This window comes from Ostrinia furnacalis, unplaced genomic scaffold, assembly GCF_004193835.3.
Source record: "Ostrinia furnacalis isolate ACB-3 unplaced genomic scaffold, ASM419383v2 OfSCF0932, whole genome shotgun sequence".
Lineage (NCBI taxonomy): Eukaryota > Metazoa > Arthropoda > Insecta > Lepidoptera > Crambidae > Ostrinia > Ostrinia furnacalis.
Genome location: NW_021131171.1, coordinates 304894 through 331772, shown reverse-complemented (window position 1 = coordinate 331772; position 26879 = coordinate 304894). Strand labels below are relative to the sequence as shown.

Below are 26879 nucleotides of genomic sequence, written 5' to 3'. Positions count from 1 at the left end.
CACGGATGGTAGCATTCACCATAATGTATTTCGAATTAGCAACAGTTATTCAAGAACACGCAATTGCAGGTTGCATGTTGATATTTAATTTTAGATTACAGTTCTGTAACAGCTTTCTGTTGAATTGATTTTTTGGACATCGTGTTGCTCGGCATCATTAAGTTTCACCTACGAGTTGTTACGAATCTTTCACGAACAGTAATTATAAGTATCCGGTTCAGTATTTTAAATATATTTTTGTGTATTTTTTGGTAAAGTTAAGCTCACTTATTAGTGTAATCTATCCTAAAGATGCTCTACTTATTTGACAGTGATTAAAGACTGAGTTATTCTTATCCTATTTTTTCAATAATTTATATCTATCACTGGAAAAAATCTATGACTGTCATTTTTGTAATACCAGACTTTAATCTTGCTTGAGGTTGAACAGAGCTTAAAAAAGTCGTTTCAAAATATTTCATGAGCTTGAGTGTAATAAAGGATACATTCGAACAAAAACCTTTGGCCGAGCAATAAAACAAGGTGTGGGTGGAGGCCGATTCGTTACGGTTTTAGAAAATAATAGTCAACCAATTAAAAGTTATAATTGTTTATTTCATAAACAACTTAATTTACTAACAATGTCATAACATTTCTGACTGAGACTTTAAATTACAACGTTTTATTAGCACAACGTCCGTTTAAACTTATGTTATTCTAATATCACAGATTTATCAAATAATAACAATAAAATATATTTACGTTAAACACTATGTTAATCTACTTTATAATTTTCTTTTGGCGAGCTCGATGTAAGCTTTAAAATTTTTACCTTATAATTTTTCTTTTCTCTTTTATCTTTAACTGAATAATTAGGTCTATTTACATCTTCTAAATATTTCAGTATACAATTCAAACTTTCGTGTTGTTCGCCTTCTATAAATAAATTAATATCACAATCTAAAAGCAAATGGCTTTCTTCCATAGTTCTGCAAATGGATCTTTGATTGCGCGATGAAATTACATCGACCGCGCAATGAAAACTTCAAAATAATTGTTTTACAAAAAAACAAAGTTATTTTTGATGAACGGGGTTATTTTTAACGTAAAGTAATAAAAAATAAGAGTTTATACAATGACATCCATTAAAAAAAGGAAACAAAAAATAACTCGTGTCCTATTACCTATATTTGAATGAATAAAAAAAAGGAAGACAAATATAAAAAAATAACCCCGTAGTGTACTTTCTAAATAGTAAAATAACAATAAAATGGACTATACATTTTAAAACAACGGTTTACAAAACGGATTACTTAATTAGTTCTTCGGGATCCAGCCGCTATCTTGGACAGAACTTAAATTGTGGGAACAGGAAACAATGCAGCGATAGGAATCTGTAACAATGAAATTGTTCCTAGAAAAACACTTCCGAGCTGGGAATTTGTCTCTTGAAACGGCGGGTTTATTGCACAAGATAAATTGGGACTCTGAAGCTGTTAATTTGAGTAGTTTCCATTGTAGATAGTGGATACAGTTAATTAAATCAAAAAAAAATCCAACGCAAAAAAGCTGAAGTGTAAAAATGGCGCTGTATTGTATTTCGCGTCGCGGTCATGTCATGGGGTCAACAGAAAATGCATGTTAAATTAATACTGAAAAAACCGCATCAAAATGGGTTTACCCGTTTAACAGCTTAGAGCTGATTAGAAATTGAAACGGCTGAAAAGATTTTGATGAAATTTGTCTAAAAAATAACCGCATCCAAATCGGGTCATCTGTTTAAGAACTACAGTGTCACTAACATACACACAAATACCGGTCACAAATATTACAACAACCCTCTTTTTGTGTCTGGGCTTAACGCCCGTATTCACAAACGATGCTTGCTTACGTGAAGCAGCAAATCAAACGCACAGCGTTGAATAGAGCTCTGCGATTGGTGGCACACGAACCACTGTCTGAGTTTCTTGCGCTGCTTCTTCTCAGCACTGGCCCATTTATTGTCCTGAAGCAGTGGTAGGGTTAATACTGGGACGTGTAAAAGTGCTTTTTTAAAGCCTACTTACAGAAATAAATGAGTTTTACTGAGTTTTTACTGTGAGACCTCATAGTAATGTTTGTGAATACGGGCGTAAAAATAGAGTTTATTATTAACACTCACCGACTAGGATCGTACCGGGTGTCGAACCCAGGAACGTTGAGGACATTCCACTCGTCCTTCAGCTTGGCGTAGCTGAACGAGATCTGGTCTTTGAAGCTCTCTGCTGGCAGCAGCTTCATCTGCTCCAAGTGGGAGTGGAACTCGGGCACTTGCGTTAGCTTTTTGGCCATCAAATGTTCTGGAACAACCATTAAGCCATTAATGACACGTGAAAATCTAATTTATTGTACAGACAAACACTTCTCCTCAAAATGAAATTAGAACCTGTGAAACACCTAGTCCTTGAAGATTCATAAGAAAATAGTACAATTACCTACATGGTTTCATTTACATTTTTTTGTTACTTTTTGTAAAATTATGATTTGATCAGGACAGACTAGAATAATTGGAAAAGTGATGAATATTACTAGAAATTGCTTCGCTCTCACTTTTTGTACGTACAGTCAGCGTCAAATACTTCGTGACACCCAAAGTAGCCAAAAAGTTCGAAACTCGAACTATATGACACTGACTGTACCTACCTACTTAACTACTTTGTATAACAAATGCTATTATGAAGGCAGAACTTTTATCATGTATTGATCAACCCCTTCTTATACCAATACCTACACGTTACAAAACACTCATTAACCGCAAACTCCAAAGCATCAACTTTTAACTCACCGATAATGAATCCCACGGTGACGTCATCAGGCAGCCGTATAGTCTCGCATGTACTGATGAATCTGCCGCCGCTGCAACGGAAAACTTAGTTAGAAGTTGCTCGCGTGAACGATTATAAAGTTTGGTAACAGGTAATTCGCCAACTCGGCACGAGCCTGTGGTAAAATCAAAACAAATATTCTGTTGCTCTGGTAGAGCCTTAAAGATAAGGAGACGTCATGTATTGTACAGAACGCTTAAGAGCTATCTTTTTTGATAAATCTTTAACCAAGTGTAAGTTTTATTTAGTTAGCAAGCTGATGGATGAGTTTAGGACAGCATTTTTACTTTTCTCCTTTTGGTATTAATAAAGTGAGACGAGTTGTGAAAATTATTTTTTAATTTGACTGGGGCAACTCGTACCAAATTAGTCACAGGTTCGTGTGTCGAGTTGGTGAAAACCGAGCAACAGTTTAAGGCCTACCTCGCAACAGGCACCATTTTCAGCGCCAAACTTCTGCTTATACAAAAGCCAGCGCCGCCCGTCGCAAACCAGAACGAGAATGTCATCTGAAACAAATTAATGTTGTCACTAACAAGCTGGAAACGTGTCTGCTAACTGGTTACAATTTAGTTTACAGTTGCCTTAATTGAATTGACAATTTCACAATGAAATAAAGCGGACAAAAGCGTTTATTAAAAAGGCATGGCGAATGTTTCTTTACTTCGAAGTAAAGCAGCGACGAAAGTAAACTATAGGTAGGTACGCATTAAACTTTTCTAAACATAATGTCAGTCCTGGTTTTTTACTTCACTATTACAAAATATCTTTAAATCGTATCGCAACACACATTGTACTCTTTTAACCCTTTACACACGAGAATAAAAAAGTGTCAATATTTTAATAAAACTTTACTTAGGGGTTATTTTAGAGTTTAAATAAGATTAGAAAAATACTTTAAAAATTTTTGAATTTTCAGTTTTCCTGAAAGTATGCCCTCACGATAGTGAGGCTTCGGTATAATTTGTTAGTCTCACGATAGTGAGTGTTATACTATTTAGTTAATTTATTTAATGAAAACTACTAATTTATGAGCACATAAGGTAAGAGATCATTCATATGGTAAGAGACCCCTATAAGTAAAGAGTAAGCTATAATTTAACAAGCAATTAACCCTCTTTTAGCAAATTGTCTTACAAAAAACGAATTAATTAAAAAATTTCCACCTTTTGACAAACTTGCAAAGTAAAAACCTTTATTAGTTTGGTTGGTACTAATATGAGGTCCGAGATGATTATTAAGAGATTGTAAAATAGAACAAAATTACTTTATAATTAATAATAAAGAAATAAATGTAATTTTTATGGCTTAAGATGATATGACTGGAAACAGCTTTTTTGCGAGAAAGGCACAGGTAAACATCTCACTTAGCACATTTAATTTTTGACCAGCTAGAACATCCTTCCAACATGTAACACCTCGGTGCTTTTTAGCCAGGTAAACGTTCTCATCTGTGTTATCATTTGCCTTCTGACCTTAAAAGTCTATATTATATTGCTTATGGATGTCGAGTCGTTTAGTAAATTTTCGACACGATGCTCTTTATTAGGATATCTGTTTAAAGCCTCAGTTATGCTGGAACGAAAATCTAGTAATGCTAAAATGTATTTTTTTTAATTACCATTAGCTGTGCAATCAATTTTCTAAAGCCGCCGCGAATTAACAACTGCCATGTCCAAAATTTAAACTAGAACTTTCAAACCCTATTATCTTGTAATAAAGATTTGGTGGCATTCCACTTGTTAGTCCAGAATATCTACACCACTCATATCGTTCAACGATTGAATAATAAGATGGACTTCTTTGCAGGTATATTGATCCTTTATTTATCATGGGTTGCACCTTCCAAAGCGGTTGTGTTGTTCTGTTTCTGCTAGTTGGTCATGGTAAAATACATTAAGGAAATGTCGTGTGTGTACAAATCGGTTATGAACTATTTTGTTAGCAATAAGCCCCTATTTTTTATACTAGTGTGTCAGTACATATACAAACATGGGTCCGGAAGGCATCTCATGAAAATATGTGCACCGAACACTATAGCAATTTCGGTTCTAATAGTTTTTAATTCTTTATCGATTTAACGCATGTAGTGCACGTTTGTACACCTAGCCATCTCTTTGTAAAATGTGTCATCAAAATAATCAATTGAGATACTCAGTTGGAGTACGAATTCAATTTGTTTGAATTTTCTTCCAAATTGACCCTGTATTTTGTTGCGGACGTGGCTTTTGTTTCAGCTTTTGCTTGCCACATAGTATTTTTAAAATGTCTGACCAGCCTTGCTGATTCATGTTCAGGGTCTACTTCGTCTCCTGAGCTTTCATATTTGGTATTCTACTCTTCAAAGTCCGTAAAAACCCGAAATTTTGTTTCCTGGTCTTTTTAGTCATGAAAATCTTTAATTTCATAGTCGGTTGCGTTTCCAAATAATGCTACGACACATCCTTCATATTTAGGATGCACTAAAATAGAAAAACAACTAAACACTAAGCCATAATATCAAATAACAAATAAAATAGTTTTCAATCAACTACTGGAGGTTTGACCGACCAGCTACGATCGTGCGACTTAATTTTGTGGTAGTAATAATTATTAATTTATGCAATGAAATAACAATAAAAGTATTCCATTCGGATAATCACTGTTTTCGTAATAAAATAAAACTATAACACTTATCTGAAAACAACAATAACCTCATAAAATCAATATTAACACTGGCCGCCTCTCGTTCCAAAAAATGCAGTCAACTTTAAGTCCAAGTAAACGAGCACTGACAGGTCCCAACACTAAATGAGCGGCACTGTGTGCGAGTAAATATCTCTCACGAGCGATCGCTGCCGATTGCGGCCGCAAAAACAAGTTTACATGGGCATGAGATTTTTTCAAAGTTACTCTCACGTACGTGTATCGTCGTGTGTAAAGGGTTAAAGATACGTACGTAACGTAGGTAGTAATATCAAAATACGTAGGTACTGATGGCGGCTCATAAAGACAAAAACTGAATTTTTAGTATTAATTTGCAAGAATAACATATAGTCTGAGATGTGCTGTGTGCTTAGTGCAAGTTTGCATTGAACGTCGTCGTTAGCGAGTGCGTCAAAAAACTAAAGATTTTAGTTCTTGAAAGTATCCTAGGGACGCTGTACAATCCGTCACACATTTTTTTACACAGTCGCTAGCGAAGACGTTTGATGTAAAGTAGCACTAAGCCCCCTGATTGCAACTTTAGCTACCTTATTATGAGGCTTGCTGTATATCTTCACGGGCTCATACACTGAAGTCCTCCCCAGGTACCAGTCTTCCAAGTAATTGTAGTTTTGGAGCACAGTCACCAACCGGGGCACGTTGACGTAGTTGTCATCGTCGAAATGGCAAAACCACCTGTTTGGGGCAAAACATAATCATTATAGAGATGTTTAATATAGATGAAACGTGTAGTGTACCTGTTCGGGGCAAAACATGTTCATTATAGAGATGTTCATCATAGATGAAGTGTGTAAAGATGTGCTCATGGTGGAGAACTTTGGTCTAAAAGCGATTGTGGGATTTTAACATGACAAGTTTAGACATTGTTACCTACATTATCGACATGCATTCAGCATATTGATAAAAGATCCAATTGATTCTAACTGAAATAGGTAATCTTGATTTTAGAATGAAAGATGTCAAAGGCGATTCTTAAAGTTAACTTCAATTGGTTGTAATTGTAACCTTAGTTGTTATAAAGGTTTACAATAATAATGACTTTTTTGAGGACGTATAAATATCATACATAAAGTGCTATTATAGCCTTGATCACCAACCCAGACATGGCCTTATACAGAAGTTTATTATAGGTCTTGTGGAGCAAAAAGTGAAATTACCGATCGGAAAATTAACGCTCGCATCGACGCAACCGGCCATCAATTCGAACTGTCTCCGTAAAAACCAGAAAGTTATCAGCTGCCGCCCTGCAAGTTGCTAAAGAAAATAATTGCAACTTTGTACATGTAGGGTCATATCACGAGTTTGCGTCCACCTAGCTGTTTGAGTCCAAACGACGGATCAGTGTTTATAAGTAATTAAAAAATGTCATGCATCTCGGCATTTGACACTTTCGATTTTGTTTTGGTTTTTAAAAACAGAGCGTTTGGATGCGAATTTAATTTATTGAAATTTTAGTATAAAAACCAATGTCTAAATAAGCAACAAAATAAAAATAAAACAAAAGACAAAACTAAACATTATCCGAAAGCATGTAACATAAAATGGAATACTACCATTGCGAAGCATTAGGATGAAAACTTATAGCGAATAGGGACGTGAACAGGCAACACGACCGTATAAAGTCGTTCGAGTTTTGCTGGTGGCAGTAATTATCGTCGTAGTATAATTTAGTGGCATTACGCCCGTCGCAAATAACAGGAGCTGCGCCGGCGCAAGCCGTGACCACATATTGCGGTGTGGCGCACGACAAATGGCGCTCGTATCGAGTCGGGTTTCAGTTCTCGATTTGCGAAATCGTATCGATTTACAAACGCCGCGGTCGGGTTTAATCGCAACTGTTTACGTTTATTGCGCACGGCGGTGTTACGAGCTGAAATGAAAATAAGCGGTTCATGCAACTCTGTTGCCGAATCGCTTATGTTTGATGTGGTGCCAGTAAGTACATAAGTATAGATATTAAGCTGTACATGGCTTAATATTTTATGGCAATAAAATCTTTTTTCAGTGTATTTTAATACCATGTTTGTTAAGGGAGATATTCGATTAATTCAAACAAAAAAAAAACAAGCGTAAAAGTCTTAGAAAATAGCTAGATTTCTTAGGAGCCATTTAATTAATAAATAGGTTTAGTCAGTAATTTAACTCTATTTTCACCTGATGAATCGGCAATTTTAATTAGGAAGACTGTTCAGAGAAAACCTCTTTCATTCATAAAACTGTTAAGGGTGATAGCCATTCCTATTATGTTGTTATTAAACCTATTATTTACATCTGAATGTTTTTAAAACAGCACAAATCACAGAAATGGTCGCGCACCAGAAAGGCTCCGATATCGAACAACAACAAACTCAGGCCATAAAAACGGGGGTGTTAGGAGAGCAGTTAACGTCATAGCGCAGGTTGTAAATACCTCTGGATTAACGGCAGGTACAGAAAACGGTACATCCACCTTAACACTGTAGCATCTTGTCTTGTTGTAATAGAGGCGATTTTGCTATAAATACCTATGTATAACTTGATGTGCTGACGTTTGTATGTTAGAGACTACGGAGGATAGGATAGATAAGGTATCACAAGACTACTGACGTAATTGTACGATTTTTAGTAGAGTCGCTTCTAGGATAAAAACGATTTTTCAGTTGTCGGTGAAAAAGAGCCGAATCTTGCATAAAACAGCGCGAAAAAGTGCAAAATGTTATGGACTTTTTAAAATTCACAAAAAATTAAAAGCCTAAATTCAAAATTAAAATTCAATTAAAAGCCTTAATAAACGTCACAGCATTTTATTGTAATAAAAATGTAGAGTTAGACGAGTAATGTGTCGGTAGATCAAGGGACATTCTTCGCTTCCGATCAATTCGCTATATTACCAAATTACATACAAAACAGAATATCGAATCTAAAGCAAGAATGTTTCATTGCTAAGTGTCGAAAGCGAGCGACTAGTCGAGCATCAAATTACTAGTCAGAATGCCTTTGTAGCCAATAGCACTCAACACTTATATTTGATGCCAATAGAGACTGACAATTTGTGTTACCAATAAAGTCGAAAAACATTAATATTAACCTGTTATATGCATCTATCGCCGTAATATTGTGAATTCCGTCAGATTATAATCTGACGTAGTTAGACTACATTCAAACCTAACGAACTGTTAGTATACAATCTCACGCTTTATATTATTATAAACTGACCGAGTTCACAATTTCACGTTGACAGGTGTAATTTTACGATATTAAGGCTGAGTTGCACCACCTTTGACCGTAACTACAAAGATAACCGATGTTTTTTGTATGGAGTTTGACAGATTTTTGACGTTTGTCAAAGTTAAAGTACAACCCAGCCTAAGACTTTACCTATCTTTGATTGTAAAGTGAAGTAATGTTATGGATACTAAGGCTGGGTTGCACCATCTTACTTTAACTTTGACAAACGTCAAAAATCTGGCAAACTCCATACAGAAAGCACCGGTTATCTTTATAGTTACCGTTAAAGTTAGGTGGTGCAAATCATTCTAAGACAGTTAAGTTTTTTTGAGATGATTTTTATCCTATTACATTTACAAAATTGTCGGTTTCCATTGGTGCAGGCTATATAGAGGTCTTTATTCCTTTGCCAAGAGCCACATAATCCTATTACCTACAGGCGGCAGTTCACCTGGGGCCAATAGAGTGGATTGCTCTAACCTTCGCCCTCAAAGTCAGCGACATTCACGTGATATTCTTTGTATGGACGAACAGATGAGTATTAGGTATGGATGGATATTGTTGTCCTTCTGAATAGCACAGATGTTTCATGGATTGGAGTCATATTAAAATGAATTACATTTAGCATATTGATAGGGAATTACCTATTTGAAGCATTCTATAATTATTGACAGTCAAGTAAGTACGTAGTAATTAATTAGCTCAATACGTTTTCATAATTAATTCTCGGAAATATGTTATTTGTATTGTTTCTAAATTAAATAAGGCTTGAAATTAAATAAAGTCAAGAAGTTATCTTGACTGATTATTGAGAGTATGAATGTAGTAAGTAGTACTTACCTATCGTAGTAGTAGTATATTTTTGGTGAATATATTTCACAACAAAAATTTAAGGAGGCTTATGTTCAGCAGTCACGTCATATAGCTGAAATGATGATATCGAAAAAGACAAGCAGTTCGTCAAGAATTTATTCGACATCCAATTTAAAGACTTTAAAGTGAGAATTAATTAAATGCACTCTCTTTGAGTGACGGCTCTTGATTAATCGAATTTCAAAATAATGGATTCGAAGATATTTTTAATTTATTTAATCCCGGAAGAAACAGAGACGAGCAAGAAACAACTTGAGTACTAGTCAGTGGTTTTCAAATTTTAGTTTTGAGATCTAGAGTGGGTTTTATAGAGAACTAGCGGCCGCCCGCGACTTCGTACGCGTGGATCCCGTTTTACCCCCTTAGGGGTGGAGTTTCGTAAAATCCTTTCTTAGCGGATGCCTACGTCATAACATCTACCTGCATGCCAAATTTCAGCCCGATCCGTCCAGTGGTTTGGGCTGTGCGTTGATAGATTACTATGTCAGTCAGTCAGTCACCTCTGAGTTATTTATATTTAGATAAACAATACATATGGGTACTTATGCATCAAATATAACTGAGAAAAGAGTTAACAGACAAGGATGCAACTAACTTTTAGCTTTTTTGAATTTCTTATGTATTGGTTAACATAGATTTTGCTGATGTCTTTAGTGTTCTATTTGTATTGTAAGGCACATAATTATTATGAATATACTAATTTAATAAGGATACAAAAAGAAGAAGACGAGTAGACAAAACGGATTAATGGCAAACATTAGGTACATATTCGGAATTTCGGATTACTAAAAATCGATCGATAACCAGGTAGGATCATTCGATATCAGGTACTAATGATAATGTAACTTTATTTTATAAATTTCATAGTTAGTCAAAGTGGGGCTGTTTTGTGGTTTGAGAACCTTCGTAGTTAAATCTTTAACCTATCTCCGGTTGTGTACGAATTAAAGCGTGGGCAGAAGAAATTAACGGGTCGAGGCTCAGAGACACGTTGAATGTAGGTATCATCTTATGTTGAAATTATAGACTTAGGTACTTTGTAGATGCTACAAGTACCTATGCCTATGATTGGGAACAGAAATGCTTTTATGCAATTTTCTTACGATAAGTAAACATTTGCTAAATAATCGATAGTACTATATCCGATTTTCATTTTTGTAGCTATGTCGTACTCACATAAGATTTCGCATTGGATGTTTCTAATGCAGACAATCAAAATTATGAACTAAGCAAACAAAAGACTACCGAGAAATACAAAACACATTTAACTCCAACATTTTATTAACTAGAATAAAACATTTTTTCATGTTTTATTTTTGTAAGCCACATTAATCCATCGAGGCTTAATATCACCAATCAAATAACTATACTCAGCGTTTACTCTACCTAGAGTCAAAATACAATTTCTGTGGGAAAAAGCGGGTCCTATAAAAACATTCGTGTTGGCCTATGTCAACGCGTGAAAATCATTGTTGGGCCAACATAATATTGGAGTTGCTCTTCAAAAACCATTAACGTTGTACCGCCTCAATACCGGTGACTTCAAATTAAAAAGACTGTTTGACAAACCTTGGTTGAGTTGGGCGCTGGGTAAATTTTGCAGGTAAATGTGTGCTTAACCCTTCATTCGACGGAATTTTTTTTTAGTTAAATTTATAAAACAGTTACTGATTTCGTTTCTTAGCTTGTCTAGGACCCCAGAAAAAATACCCAAAAAAATCTAACTATTTCAGTTTCCTGAAAAACCTATGTCCAGTATACTGGACGTTGCCAAGTTCATAAGAAAGTGACGCTCTCCAACCATGTCCAGTATACTTCCCGTTGTCGAAGAGACAGAAAAAAGAAACAAGTGGTTCCGTAATAAAATATTAATTATCATCATCATAATTTCAGCTTTATGACGTCCACTAATGAACATTGTCCTCCCCCAATGATTATCAGGTTGGCAAGTGGGCTAACAACCGGCCAATCTGATAGTCACTCTGTATCCTGCGCCTTCCTGCTACCTTTATGGGTTCATCTGTCCACCTTGTGAGTGGACCTCCCACGCAGCGGTTGTCGGCACGTTGCCTCCATACTAGAACCTTGTTGTAGCCATCAGCCATCAGTTCTGCGTGATGTGCGCCCTGCCCATTGCCACTTCAGCATGCTAATCCATAAGGCTATATCAGTGATTTTAGTTCTTTTACGGATCTTCTCATTAGATGTCGCACAGAAATACCAAGCACAGCCCTCTCCATGTCATGCTGTGATATAGAGAGGGCTTATTGTGAGAAGTAACCTTTCAGTAGGTACCATTATGTGATTACTGGGAACACACTTGGACCTGTTGCTGATTTCTTGTCCTGCACTTGGACCGCCATCAAGGTGGCGTTTTGTGCAAGCACTTCAGCACCAAGGGTCAATACGGAAGCTCTCTGGAAAGACTACAGCACTGCTCAAGCTTCAATCAAATCGAAAGCCTCCTCATAGTCCACGTACGCCAAGCGTTATGGCAAGTAATACTCTTTGGTCTTCTGTATAACCCTGCCGCAGTGTATGGATGTGGTTTATGGTTACAAAGACTTCTCGGACACCAGCATGTAATAACCCTCGCATAAAAACTTGTAGATATGGCTCGGAAGCGTGATGGGACTATAATTCTTCAGTAAGGTGTTATCCCCTTTCTTGAATAAGGGTACCACAACGCTTCTGGTCCATGCCTCTGGCATTATTCCCTCGAGTAAGACAAAGTTAAAGATTTAGCTGTCTATATTCATGTGCTCTATGCAAGAACTGATGGAAAAGCAGGGTGAGAAAAACAATTTTCTCATAAAAACCAGTATCTATATGAAAAGGAGTAGTGTTAGGCGGCACCAATGCTACTAAGGCTTGTTTTTTAGAGTTGATACTCTGAAAAACGGTACATAGTGAGGCAGAAAACATTTTATGTGTGGATCCCTAAAATATTATTATCAAAACCCACAAAAGTTAATTTTCTAACAATTTGACAACGGGATGAATACTGGACATAGTATTTAGCAGTTACTTTACTAGTAATTCGACGACGGGAAGTATACAGGACATGCAAGTTATAGGTGTCGTAAAACGAAAACAAAACTCTGTATGACAGTAAATACATTGTAAGTAGCTTCGCAGGTATCCTATCTATAGTTTTTAATAATATTACAAGAGTATTAAGCCGTAAAATAATGAATAAAATGCAATTTACCGAGAGCCCGCACAGCGGGCCCTTCCTCTCCGTCATATTATTGGAGATTGCTCGCGTCTCATCGATATTGGTGCCTTGCTGATTTTTGACAGCATAGTTAGATAGTTCAGGGAGCAAATAAACACCTTGAGTTCAAGATATACGGTCAATTTTTTTACGGAGATTTATTTTCGTTCAATGGGAAGTATATCGCACGTCGTCGAATTAAGGGGTGGCATTGTCTTTCCACTTGTGTGGTGAATATAAATGGTTTCTAACTTTAAAAATAAAACTGAAATGCATTTTTCTGGCAAAAAAACACCGATTCGTTCAATACATTAGACGAAAACAGTGATAAGTTTGAACATTTGAATTTATTTGTATGCGACTGTCTTACATGTCTTAATTGGTACGATACATTGTAAAGGTAAAATCCATTAAAATGAAATTTAAATTACTTGAATTTTACCAAATTTAAACTTCCAAGCACTCTCTCATCCAAATATTTTACCAACAACAAAAATATTGAAGTAAGCGAACCTGCACGTACGAAATACCGCGTAATGGAAACTTGAGCATGTTGCTCTTAAGCTGAACAAACAGAATCTGTGTTCACACAATTCGGTGCGACCCATAATGTGATCATTAAAGTGTTTAAACAAAAACCCGGGCCGTATTTATACAGTCAAGCTTCTAAAAACAGAAGTTGAGAGCATTCTGTTTTCAATAAAAACAAAAACTTCGTGAAGTTTGAACTAGAACGGCATTTTGGAAAGAAAAACATAAATCTTAAGCAATGTGGACAAGTCACTTCTAGTATTCCGATAAATGGGGTAAGCTCAATATTATAGCTGAAAAATACGCCAAAAAATCTTACTCAGATGTTTACGTTGATGATTTTCCTTACCGTATAATTAAATGGGTTTTGAACTCTGAATTTACTAGGAATCAGGAATTGGGTAGACATAATGTTGTGTCTGTCAAGCTATAAATAGCACATTTTTTTCTTATTCGAACAGTAATCGCTTCATATTTATAAATTAACCTGTTTAAAGGTCAGAATGTATCTGCAGCCTATTAACTAGACTTAGAATAGTCTTCATAATGTAGTTGTACCTAATTATGATCCAACTAGAGTGCTCTTTAAGGCGTAAATTCATTAGAATTCCATAATATTATTTATGGCTTAAATTCGTTAGAATTCCATAATAATATGACGTCAGAGTCTAGTGGAAATATACTACCTATTTTCTACCTCTGTCGCAGAGATTATTATCCAGCTGTATTAAATTTTGGTAAGCGGTACACCGAGTCTAAAACGTGCCTTGAATTTCATTCTTGTTTTGGGCAGCATAATTTTGGTTTTAGTTTTCTCTAGTCTAGAATTTTGTGGAAGGATTTCTTCTATGGAGGATAAAACCATACATCATCATGATGCTGTGCACACAACCATCGATCATTAACCTGTACATCGGATTTATTTGCAGTTGGTTATTTCTTAAGATACTAGTTTATTATCACGTCTTTGTCTATGTTATCTTGAGTTTAATTTAAATTAAAATTTTCTCGTATAGTTGCATTTTGTCTTGCTTGTAAGATCTTCAGTTGAGTATCAGCTAACTCCTAAACAGTAATGTACACTTACGTCCGTATTCACAAACATTACTATGAGGTCTCACATTGCGCATGGACACACAGGGTGACACTCGAACCAATCACAGAGCTCTGTGCTGTGCGTTCGATTTGCTGCTTCAGTTAAGCAAGCATCGTTTGTGAATACGGCTAAAAACTAATGTAAAGGACATCAGCTAGGGCGTGCCTGCGGGAATCAAACTCTTGCTGTCGAAATCAAGAAAGTTGACTACCAAAAGTTATCAAAACACAATAAACTGTAAACAAAAGGTATAAAGAAGTGAATAAAAATACACGCAATAAATAACTAAATTATAAAAATGTTGGTCTACCTATCGGTTTCCAACAACCATTATTATTGAGTACAAAGTACGGTAGTAGAATATAAATGAAGGTTGTATTACTATAACATTCCCCAAAGCTTGGTCCTAACCTAAGCTATTGATTTTCTTGCGTGTCCACTTAGTAATACTTCTTTGTAACTAGGGCATGTTAAAAATACTGCATTTGTATTTCAGAGACGTACTTATGGAATAGTTATTTATTTCATTAACAATTTATATGCACTTAAATCACAGTTACATAAGGCGAACTTAACACCATTCGGCCTTCTTTTCCAGTTAACATTAGGGTTAAACTGAGAATAGTTACCTTTTAATACAATAATAATAATGGTTCTTGAAATCTTTGATCCCAGTGGATAAGCTCGTAAATAAGCAACAAAGGCTGCTTAAATATAAATATTTAAAATCCAGAATATCGTACCCATCTTATCTTTAGAGTACTTTATACAGGTATCGTAAATACATACAATACTCGTATTTACCTATCTATACCTATGTGTTACACTTACTATTATGTCAGTAACGTATTTCCTATTAAGGGAAATGTTTCGTTCCTCTGATTAATAAATTGCTCCAGAGTAATTTCATTAATACTTCCTTCACGTTCATTCTCTTTTATGTTATTACTATTGCTGTCTTTCATTAACATCATATTACGTTATGTTGATTATTATTAATAAGTTGATAAGATTTTTTATCCTCTACTACATATTATTTGTATGCTACTCGTATGGAGATAATAATTTAACAATACCTATTCATTTCTTTAAAATCTTCATCGTGTTATTTGTACGGCGAAATCGAATCTTTCAAATTTTTATTTGTTTTTATAATTGTTACTTTTTAAAATTCACGGTTATTATTTTCTTGATTTGTAGCTTTCCGCTCACCATGGTCTGGATTCTCTAGAGTGAACTTTATTTTGTGTTTCTTAATTGTACCCTACAGATTCACGTTAGCGGTCATGTAATTAGCAGATGGATTAATACGAGTAATAGCATTCAGCGTTCCAAACGTAACATGCTTGATTTGATTGCATTATAATTGCCCAGATCTGTCACTATAACGAACTTTTTAAAGCACTGTAATTATTGTTTTTGTTTGTGTCTTAGAGACTGCTTCACACGTTTTTCTGTTACACAGACGGATTTACTTATTGCAGTTTTATATGAGAATCAAATCAATTAAAAATAAACGATCGTGAACCCCTATCACGAGCAAAAAAGGACCTCCCATAACACTTCCCTTAAGTGGGATGTCGATACTGACATTTTGGAGCTCCCACTCCTTATTTGTAACCTTTCTTGGGGTTCATCCCTGTAGAGCTTTCCCTTGGGATTACCCAACCTTCACTGGGTAGATTCGATTGCCGATCAATTAATAAATTGCAGTGATGGCAAAACCGGTGGGCGTGTGAATAAAACCTATACTCTTTACTACATGTATATGTATGAAGCATACAATATTGTTTGGCTTGCCATATCAATGAACAATGATTTATGTCGTTTATATTGTAACTAAAAACTACCTATGTTTCACAGTGCACATTCATGGTCTGATAATTTCATCCAAATCAGCAAAAGGAAGTAGTTTCGTACACAAAGTCTTCTGAATTGGCGAAATTGTATTTTAAATGGTAAGTACCCGAGATTCCTCCAGTTGGATTTCCATTTCGTTGAAAACGGGCTTTTCGAAATTGGCTTGAGTATCAGTTTTCTAGATTGCTCCACTTATGCAGACGTAGTAACAGTTAGAGGTATACAGACAGATACAATACAAGCGAATGAATTTAGGATAAAATGGCAAAACAAACTTAGAACTCGTTTGAGCTTTTTGCTCGAATTTTGGGCTCCATTCTGTAAAGGCTTACGACGGGTGACTGTCACCGTGACAGTATGTCCCTCTTTATCTCTTTAAAAAGGTGTAAAAGTAACAGATATACTTATCCTATCACGGATAATACTGCCACGGCGACATAAAAAGTCGAGTCAAGAGCGCGCAGCGGTAGTCTTTTAATACCTTTGAATTTTTCTCTTTCCTTTTGGTCGAGAAACATAAAAACCAGTAGTTCTACTGTATGTTTAAGACACTGTGTCTTATTTAGCATCTGCCTCATGACAGCTCAGTATAACGTAGTATAGTTCGTTGCTAATCCTGTTTACTGCGGTGTCTTGGCAAACGTCCCTAAGTTAGTCGTACGGCTTAAGACATTGAGATCGTAATTTAGCAAATTTTGAGGCGTATAATTATATTTTGGATCTGCATGATTAATGCAAACGCTTTTAATAATCATAAAGTTTAAAAGGTGTGGTTCTTCAAAACAAATTAGGTACTTTGATGTATAAGTTAATGAATATTAGTGAGTTATTGGTTCGTAAGTACGAGTAATAAGTATATAATTATCCAATGAAAAATAAAATTGTGCCACATAAAATATAAAATTAAAAAAAAAAACATAAAATCCGAAATTGTAACAAAACACAGGCCTGCAAAAAAAAATATTTTTTTTGGTGCAGCTCTTTTTGTATATACGATCGATAATATGGGTAATCTACAATATATTGACATACTTCATTTCAACTTATCAGCTCTAGTTTGTCGACTACCCTCATTTTAGTTTTTTTTCCGTCTTGTTCGCAAATAGTCATTATTACAAAAACATCGATAAACTTTATGTTTTTATTTAGCTATGGATACTACGTCTAGATGTTGTGTTAACGATCCTGATTAATTTTGATAAGTTTGTGGTGAATACTACTGAAATATCAGCATGAAACTATGAAAAACATGGCGAATTTTTTGTATTTTGCTTACTTCGGTATTGAAATTCAATACAAAGGTAAGGTGTAGGTGCCTCAAATTGTATGTATAATGTGCGTTGAACATCTGTGAAGATACTAGAAAGGCACACGTAAGTTTTTGAAGCTTGGAGTGCCTATGATATGGAGAAAATGGCCAATATTTCCAGTTAATTTAACAGAAATTTCCAATTTTAAGTACTGATAAACTAAAAGCAGGTATATTTGATGGACTTCAAATAACTGTATTAATAAAAGACTCCACTAAATTTAAGATTTCTATGAACGATGCGGAATGGTTTGCGTGGAAATCTTTTGTAGCAGTTGTACAAAATTTCCTGGGAAAGCATAAGGCTGACAACTATGTAGAATTAGTATAGGATGTGCTGGTTCAATTCAAAGATTTAGGCTGTTATATAGGTATAAAATTACACTATTTTACCAGTAAACTAGATCAATTCCAACAAAATTTAGGAGAACTAAGCGAAAAACAAGGAAAACGTTTTCACCAAGACATAAAAACAATGGAAAATAGTTACCAAGGAAGATGGGACGCTCATATGATGACCGACTACTGTTGGAGAATCATGCGAAATTGCCCAAGTAAGTTTCATTCGAAAAAATCACTCAAAAGACAATTTCTTGATGTTTAATGCTAATAAAAATACATATTTATTGTGAAAATTGTTTTTTAGTTATCTCGGGAACTAGAGCTGATAGAGAAAAACTGATTACATTTTTGATATCGCCATGCAAGACATACTTAAAATCAGGTCTTAAATCCCCGGCACCAAAATGGCTGTAGGCCAGTGAATTATTATTCAAAATGGCCGAAAGTAAGATGGTGGAACTCAGCATAAGGCCTAAGGCCTTGACTACAAAGTGAAACGGCAAAGTATGAACGTTCAAAAAAACTAATTTTATATTTCTTCTGAAAGACTGTATAAATTAAAATCAAGCTTTTCAATACCTAATTTTTATATAGAAGTGAACTCACCGTTTCCCGCTTTCCAAGAAGTGATCGTACTCCACAGACATCTTGCAGCAGAGGTGTTTGCGCTGGTGCGACGCCGAGCAGTTGGTGTTCACCATGTGCCCGTCTGATAACAGATGATAAGGAATGTAAACAAACATAACGCTGAGTGTGCACGACGAAGTTTCAGGTTAGGTGTGGTGTATAAAGTAAAGATATTCACTTGAGTGGTGTGTCACTGAAACATGTTTTTCATCCATAGAATAGTTTTTTGGTAGGCTGTCTCTTTTACTTTTATAAATATTTTCCCATTTTTTTCTGTTTTAACGAGTCTCTTATTTTCTGATTAGATAGCTCAACAATGAATAAGAAGAGACCTTTGGCATTGAGTTTTCTTTCAGATTTATTCTCTCGTTCTGTAACTTCTGTTCAATACAGATTGAAATAACAATTAAATAAAGGGGCCATTAATCATGTTTTTCACATCGTGGTTACTGCAGAAACCATTGCTTAACAAATACGGTGGTCAGTGTATCGTTTTTTCGTTGCGAACTCATAGAAACATATCTAGTCAACATTGTTGACTTATAGAAAAATATCTATAAGTCAACAATGATTCTGCCAACTTGTCATTATTGTTTTGATCCAGCCATTAAAAGTGCCTACTGTCACAACAAATACATGCCAACACATTGCATTGCATCGCTTGCGAAACGTCAACGGTTGAGACATTTTCCCCACGTTTTTTACAAGATGAGTAGCTTCTGTCAACAGTATATAAATTTTCACAAAATAGGATCAGAATCAGACTATACATTTTTATTGCAAAATCACCCCTATTACAAACTGCTTAAAAGACAGTATTACCACCATGATGTGCTGTAATGCGTAGGTCTTTCACTTTGCATTACTTCAGTCGGCCGTTTGGTGTAGTGGTTCGAAACGGACTACTATGCCGAGAGGTCCCGGGTCCGATATTTATTCCTGTCTACTTTACATACTTACATTGTCAGACCTCAGCTTTACTTTTTGGCCGACTTCAAAAAAAGGACGAGGTTTTATTTAAGTTCTATGTTTCTTTTACTACTTCGTAAGCAGTTCGATGACTGAATTTTGAGAATAAAGAATTGAGTATTGAGTATTGACTTCACGACACTAACGCCCGTATTCACAAACATTACTATGAGGTCTCACAGTGCGCGTGGACGCATAGAGTCACACGCGAACCAATCACAGAGCTCTATTCAACGCTGTGCGTTCAATTTGCTGCTTCACTTAAGCAATCATAGTTTGTGAATACGGGCGTAACAACTTTGCAGTTGTGAATCAGTGTAAACATGACCATCTTACAAGAATACTGTTTATAATACTGGCACAGACGAGACTACCTACATCAAGCTTAACACTGTGGGATCTTATATGGTTGTAATAGATGCTATTTTTCAACAAAAAATTATAGTCTAATATGCTGTCGTTTTTACGATGCCAGTCGCAGTTGATATCTGTTAACAACCACCGTTACTGATAACGACCAAATAAAGTAAGCAAACATTTTTGCCCATTTTTGTGGCTGTGAAAAGCAGGATCCAAAGCTTAGCGGTGGGGTTTAAACTATACAGGGCTATAACTAAAAGGGCTTATAAAACTATACAGTCCAAAAATACTAGTAAAAACCAAAAAATATGGTAGAATTCAGCAGCTGGATGTTTTATATTTGTGGAAAACTGTTTTAAACTAAAAGCTTTAAGCTCCCAACTTACTTGTTTGGTTTTGGTGCTGCCGGTTTTCTATGTCAGTAAAAAACCATGTCTGAAACAAAACAAATATGAATTTAAAATACTGAAATGTATTGCTGAAAATGAGTTAAAATGTAACTGGTTTATATTATTGAGTTAAGAACAAAACGAAAATGCATGTGGAATGGTACTAAAAATAATTAAAATGCAATGTACTTATCTTCTTGAGTGAAGTAAGGATAGCAATATTATCTAATAGGACACTTTTGTAAGAAATCTTATGACGCCCTAAAAAGCTACCAATATCCCAAAGTTATACCTATCACGCCTATAGCTACAGCTTATCCATAATAATAATTAGTGTAATAAAATCAGATTATCTCTCCAATATTGCTCGACAGCAATATAGTATAAACTATATGTTTTCATAACAATGTTAATATACAATTTAAATTAGTTATTGTAGACTACCGAAACAATGTTTATGAATTAATTACTGACGTAGCAAGGGGTATCACGAGTCATGATACGAGGGCGGGGTAGAACTCCCGGTTTATCGGTTTTTAAGATCTATTAGTTGGTTATACCAGCCTCTGTTTTGGAACCAACGAATGCTTATAAAACATTCATAATAGAACAGTCGCCAACGCTGACTGTATCTACCTATTCGTTGCAAAATACTTTCGGTTGCAAAATTGGCACCCCTAGGTGAAAACCTCGGTAATACAGAAACATTACTTTCAGAGAGTCTTTAGCAAACATGAGAATTTTATCAATTTAATGTGATTACTCGTATCATAAGTCATAACATTTTAAATGCTTTTACGAATTTAATTCAAAATTCCTACTTTTGGACTCGGGTTTTTATCTCAAGGTGTAACAACGGTTAACGATCCTAATATAGTTAGGCCAAGTATCGTATAATGCAGTTTTGTGTTTGTCTTGTATACTTAACAATTTTGTGATGGTAACTTTTTACTGTTGAATGTACAGTCACGGAATGAAAAGGTTCGTCAGTTTTCAAATTGATTCCTTCAACGAATCGCGAGCACATATTACCTTTTGAAACTATGTTACAGAAGAATCTCAAATTAGAGAAAATAATCTTTAACTGTTCGTCAGTAAAGTTCAAAATTATTCAGATCAAAGTTGTTTGACGATTTATCTTGTCAAGAAGATTATTATGATTGATAAACTAAAACCTTCTTGTTGGTTCAACCTGCCATTATTGTCTATTAAATAAAAAAAAAAACTATTGTCAATTGGTCAATGTCATCATTGCATTGCACTGATGGGATAGAAAAATAAACAAGCAAAACCTTATTCGTCAGCAAACGTCATATTTATTTAAATGTTAGCAGAACTGTTTCTTGCACTGTTATGTTGGCAGGTTTGACTCTTCGGTGCAAGAGAAAACCGACACTAAGGTGACGAACCTTTTCATTCCGCGACTGTACAAATTGGGGGACAAAATGTTTTGAACACAATGATTTATGTACCTGGACCCTTACATTTTTATACTGTACACAGTGTGTTGATAATGTATCAAGTTATTTACTGTCATCATGTTAATATTATGTGGTCAAGTATGACGACTACGAAGCGAAGCTTTGTTTGGCGCATTATCATTTAGGGTGGAATTCCCGCAATCTTGCCGTCTGTTGTTAGAACACACCCGGGAACTAATACCTGGCAGGTAAATATGCAGGGAATTTGATGATATGGAAACGGTACGAATTTAATTTAAAACATCAATTTTAGAACGTAAAAAACTAAAAACACAGACTATTGCACATTTTTTCTGTAACGTAATTTATTAGTAAATATATTCTTACGCCAAATTTTTTATAGTACAATAAACTTGCTATTTTCTTTATTTATTTAGGTACTAAGGAATTTATTATTAACACTTATCTGGCAGTTTTATTTAGCCAAAAATCTAAGTAGGTACTTATTTAATGTGTTTTAACAAATCTTAATAAATATTATTTGGTGACATCAAGATGCTACAAAACTCCAGACACTTGTCTTACGTGTCTTGATCACTAATAAGTTAATAACATTTGGTATTTCCACCTCACATAAAGCTTCAAGGAAAAAATTTTATTGCCAATTTATTGACTTATTTGCTACGTTTCAATGATCCTATTCGGGTAGTGTAATACGTTTCTTGAAAGCAATCATTCTCATATAATGTTGAAATAATAGTCATGGCTATTAAAATTTCAATTCAGTGTCCATTGACTGCATCCTTATTTTTTATAAATTGTATTATATTATAATTGTATTATAAATGAGTTTGCGTTGGGGACTTAAATAAAATTAAGGTAATGATACAGTTAGTTACGAGGGTAAATATGTACCTACATTATGTACCTATTCAGGCGAGTTTGTCAAAAGTGGTTTGCTGAGTTTGCGCTAGCGGAATCAATTTTAACATTGAAATATAGCTTGTAAAAAACGGGAGATCTTGATATATGGCATGCCTTCTTGGGAGAGCTTTAAGTCCAGCAGTAGAAAATTTATATTATTGTTGTGTTACTATAAGTAACTTATTTTACATTGAATGCATTTAGATTGAATTAAGAAAAATATAATAAAATAATCTAATAGGTTAAGCTATAAGTAAAGCTAAGCCATTTCAATAAAAATACAATCGCGCCAAAGTCGCTTCCAGTAATTCACTTCTGAAACTATGTGCAAATAGCATTAGACACACCCGGGTTGTACACGACATGTTTGCTTTCGTGAGGGCGTGTCACAGTGACCACATTCATTCAGTTGAGGGCGTCAGAAAAGGCGCGGAATGTCAACAGATTTAGATGTTTGAAACGTAAACAAGAGATATTAAAGATATGTATTATGAAAGACATGACCTGAGTGACCAGGGATGGACTGGGTACCGCTGTATTGACACATTTTTCAGATAGTCAAGCACGGGCTAAAAATTAACAAGTACCTACAATTTAACCGCTTTGAAATTAAAAGTATACATCACAAGATTTTGCAGTGAAAATTATGTGAAACACTAAAGTATTGCCGTTTAAGTTAATCATATTTAAAAAATTACAAGTATTTGGAGAAGTTAACTCGTGCTCAAAAATGATAAACATAAAATAAAATATTAATTTAGAAAATATTGACCAACAGGTATAACAATCTTTTCATTTTGCGTTTTGAATTTAGGTAGAGAGCCAACAAATAATTTCACGAGATGTCAAACCAGCCGTAGACTTCTACGAATTGAGCTCATAAAAATAGCGAAGATAAGCTCATGGGACATGTGATATGTGTAAACAAACCTGTATGACTGTCAACGTACTGGTCAAATATATCTACCTAATATAATATCGCAATCTGCCATACGATACCGATGTTAGTTCAAGAACAGTTGAACCTGTTTGTCGTAGAGTTAAATTAAGAAGTTTTGAAAAGCCCATTTTGAATAAAAAGTTCGTAGAATACAAAGGAAAGATAAGCAAAGATAAGTTGAATGATAACGAGCGGGTTTTTATCAGGTTTGGAGCTGTCTTGGGAAACTACAGATGTTTCTACCAATAGCAAGCCTGAGCTTTACTAAATATCTTAGCTCAGTTCTAGGCTAAAGATACTTTAAGACAAACTGTAATTACCTTACCCCATAAATTAAAGAGAGTCAACCAAAGGTACATGTTGTATTAATATGCATACTCCCAACCTTATATGACTGTATCTAATCTTATTATGGAAACATAATGGCTTACGTTTAATCTATAAGGCATATATTTTTTGAATCTCATTACGTTTTGTAATTTATTTTTCAATAGTTAAGAATAAAAGATACTAATGAATAAATTAACTGAAACGTTTATTCGGAAACATCGCACAACATTTACTCTCACGAATGAAATACTGATCGTAAATCAAAATCGATCGAGCGGCAGTTTCGAATACAAAAGGGCCAACGAAACGCATCGCGGTCACGTGACCGGCGCGCGACTTGCGCTGGGCGGCGCGTGCGCAACACAATAGCTATGCTGGTCCTTCGGGCCGGATTAACGGTCAGCTATGCACGCTCCAGATTCAGGAAACTCGAGTTGAACGGGCACTGCACGATTGAACCGTTCTATTGTTTGCCCTCTGATAATAAACGGACCGTTTTGCTATTCAAATGGCGACTAAGCTACAATCTAAAACTAGTTTGGTGTTTATTTAAATTAGGATAAAACAGATTCGTAGAATTTTAGAGACCGTTTCTGATAATGCCTACATTGTTATCTTCATTAGTAATTCGAAGAAGTCTCAAAAGTTTAACTAGTTTGATTAATTGTGTCTGGATGAAGATAAAGGAATATTTTGCTCAATCCGATGAATTAATAGGTGTGATTTTGCAATAAATTATAAAGTCAGAAGCGCTGACGACTGTAAACCTTACAAAAATACATAGACAATTTTGAACATTAGCATGGCAAAGATACCCAAATAAAACTCCAACACAAGACTAGTTATCTCATCCAGATGTTAAAATAATCCGATAACTAGTTGCTATAGCCACTTGTCCAATGATACAGAAAAGGACGACATTGAGACGTCCTCGTTAAGCGAATCAGATGTAACTAATAGCCGTATTGACCTTATGGAGATATACGAATCCCGCTGAGACCATTTCTAGGGCATTTATCACTTGGTATTAAAACAGAGCTCCACGGGTATTCGCTTTATGGCACCATGTTTTATTGTTATTGCTCGATTTTAGTAAAAATACACGAAACTGGAAAACACAATTACAATACAAATGTGGATCGTTAAAATTCTATACAAACGAAATGCTAAAACCAAAGAAGATTTGCATACAAATGCGCCATAAAGTTGATTCTGAACAGTCTGATAATCAAAAATTGACAGTGAGAATCTGGAGGAAACTGGCAAAGCGGATGAATGTTAATGATTTAATGATTACAATGAAGATAGGCAAAACAAGTTAAAGTTAGTCAGTTCCCCAAAAACGTTTATCGTAATGACACCATTATCCATACTGAGAAAACGTTATTATGATGGTATACATAGATTGCCCAGTTGTTTGGGTTGGTACTTAGCTTGATTGTTGCTGGCGTTTAATTCATAATCGTTTTCAATGGCATGACAACTTGTTTACTACCAAGGACATTGATGGCTTTGGTCAACAATAAAAAACAAACAAAGTTATAAGTATGACTTAGATAATTCTTATTGGTATTATTCTTACTTGTTCTTTCGCCAACTGGAACCATGTCTTCAGAATTATCGGCAATCTTGTATATTGGTAATGTTTTGTTGTTTTAACACTTATGAAAATATCATCTAAAGTCACATTTTTATGCGGTCCACTGTCAAATATGCTTGTTTTGGTCACAGGTTCAATAGAAAGGTCGGGCACTTGCACTGTTCCTTGTCGATTCTCTTGAAAGTTGAAAGGCACTCCCCCCTGGTATACCAGGAGGCTGCAGTAGCCTAGAGCAATCAGCACTGCTGCTGCTTTAAACATTCTGCGCCCTCCCATGCCGAAGCCGGGTGGCGCCTGAGCACCGAGAAGCTAGGAAGAGTCTTAACACTTTGCCACTCATCTGTTGGACTTTAAAAACAAAACACTATTGATAAACAGCGTCGGATGCAAAGGCCGGCTCGGCGCGGTGTTCCCGCGCTAAAGAACGGTTACAAACTAAATAAAAATGTAGCACAGACGGCAAACATACGCCCGCGCGACCGCTCAGCCGCCCCCACCACGTGGTGCGAGGGAGAGGGCCGCTGAGCTCTCTGTCGTTGCAGGGCCTACCTGCGCGCGCGCCGGCCGCCTGGCACCATCGCCGGCAGCGATACTCATGTCAATGGCTCACGTAATTGTTGCTTACATCGTTGAAAGATACAAAACCAAGCATACAGGTATTGGGTCGGCTTGTTATGGTAACAAAAAATCTGCCAGAATAGATGACTTGTTTGGCGACACGTCCATTAAAAGGGACTAATTGCGATCGAATGGAGATTGATGATCGTACGAAAGTTAATTTACCTAGGTACATGAAACTTAATAGATTCTAATTTTGGATTAGTACTTGTATTTTGTACCTGATAAAATTTATTTAAAAAGCGTAATAGTCACTTCCCGTCAATTCACGGATGGATTTTCCAAGTCATTGTCCTAATTTGTTTCCATTGGTGGACAATACACTTTTGTTACGCAGCGGCTACATCACCGCGTCTCCGCAGTCCGCAGCATCAGTGGGTGGTAATGAAATTAGAACCGAGTCATTGTTGCATTAAATTCCACTCAAATTAGTTAATAAGAGATGAAATTGCTTACCAGCCGAGATTAATGGACCCAATTTAAAAGTTACACTGAAAAATAAGTTGATGCTACAAAGAATGAAGATTTGGATCGAGAATGAACTGTAGGTACAGACAACAGAATATCAGACTACATATTTGTTATAAAATCGCTCTTATTACAAACACATTAGATGCTCCAGTGTTTACGTTGATGTGTGTCGTCTGTATTCTAACTTCAGCAATCAATATCATTATGTGCTATTTTTATATGGTTAACCGCAAACTTCCATGTTTG

At 35.4% G+C, this 26879-nt stretch overlaps 1 protein-coding gene across 1 annotated transcript; it reads right to left on the bottom strand.

The window, feature by feature from the left end:
* Positions 1 to 646: 646 nt before the first annotated feature.
* Fng (fringe) lies at positions 647 to 25991 on the bottom strand. The gene is made up of 8 exons (XM_028301499.1): positions 25527 to 25991; positions 20327 to 20375; positions 18591 to 18693; positions 6077 to 6224; positions 3267 to 3352; positions 2804 to 2874; positions 2141 to 2318; positions 647 to 1373 (listed from the first exon to the last, which is right to left on the bottom strand). Exons 1-8 carry the CDS (start codon positions 25818 to 25820, stop codon positions 1319 to 1321), a joined length of 984 nt encoding a protein of 327 aa, XP_028157300.1. The 5' UTR covers positions 25821 to 25991; the 3' UTR covers positions 647 to 1318.
* Between the last annotated feature and the right edge of the window lie 888 nt (positions 25992 to 26879).

Coding starts and splice junctions, on each gene's coding strand:
- Fng (XM_028301499.1), bottom strand. CDS start 25,820: ATGGGAGGGCGCAGAATGTTTAAAGCAGCAGCAGTGCTGATTGCTCTA. Junction 20,376..25,526: donor TCCAGTTGGCGAAAGAACAA/GTAAGAATAATA, acceptor GTTTTGTTTCAG/ACATGGTTTTTTACTGACAT. Junction 18,694..20,326: donor GCAGCACCAAAACCAAACAA/GTAAGTTGGGAG, acceptor ATCTGTTATCAG/ACGGGCACATGGTGAACACC.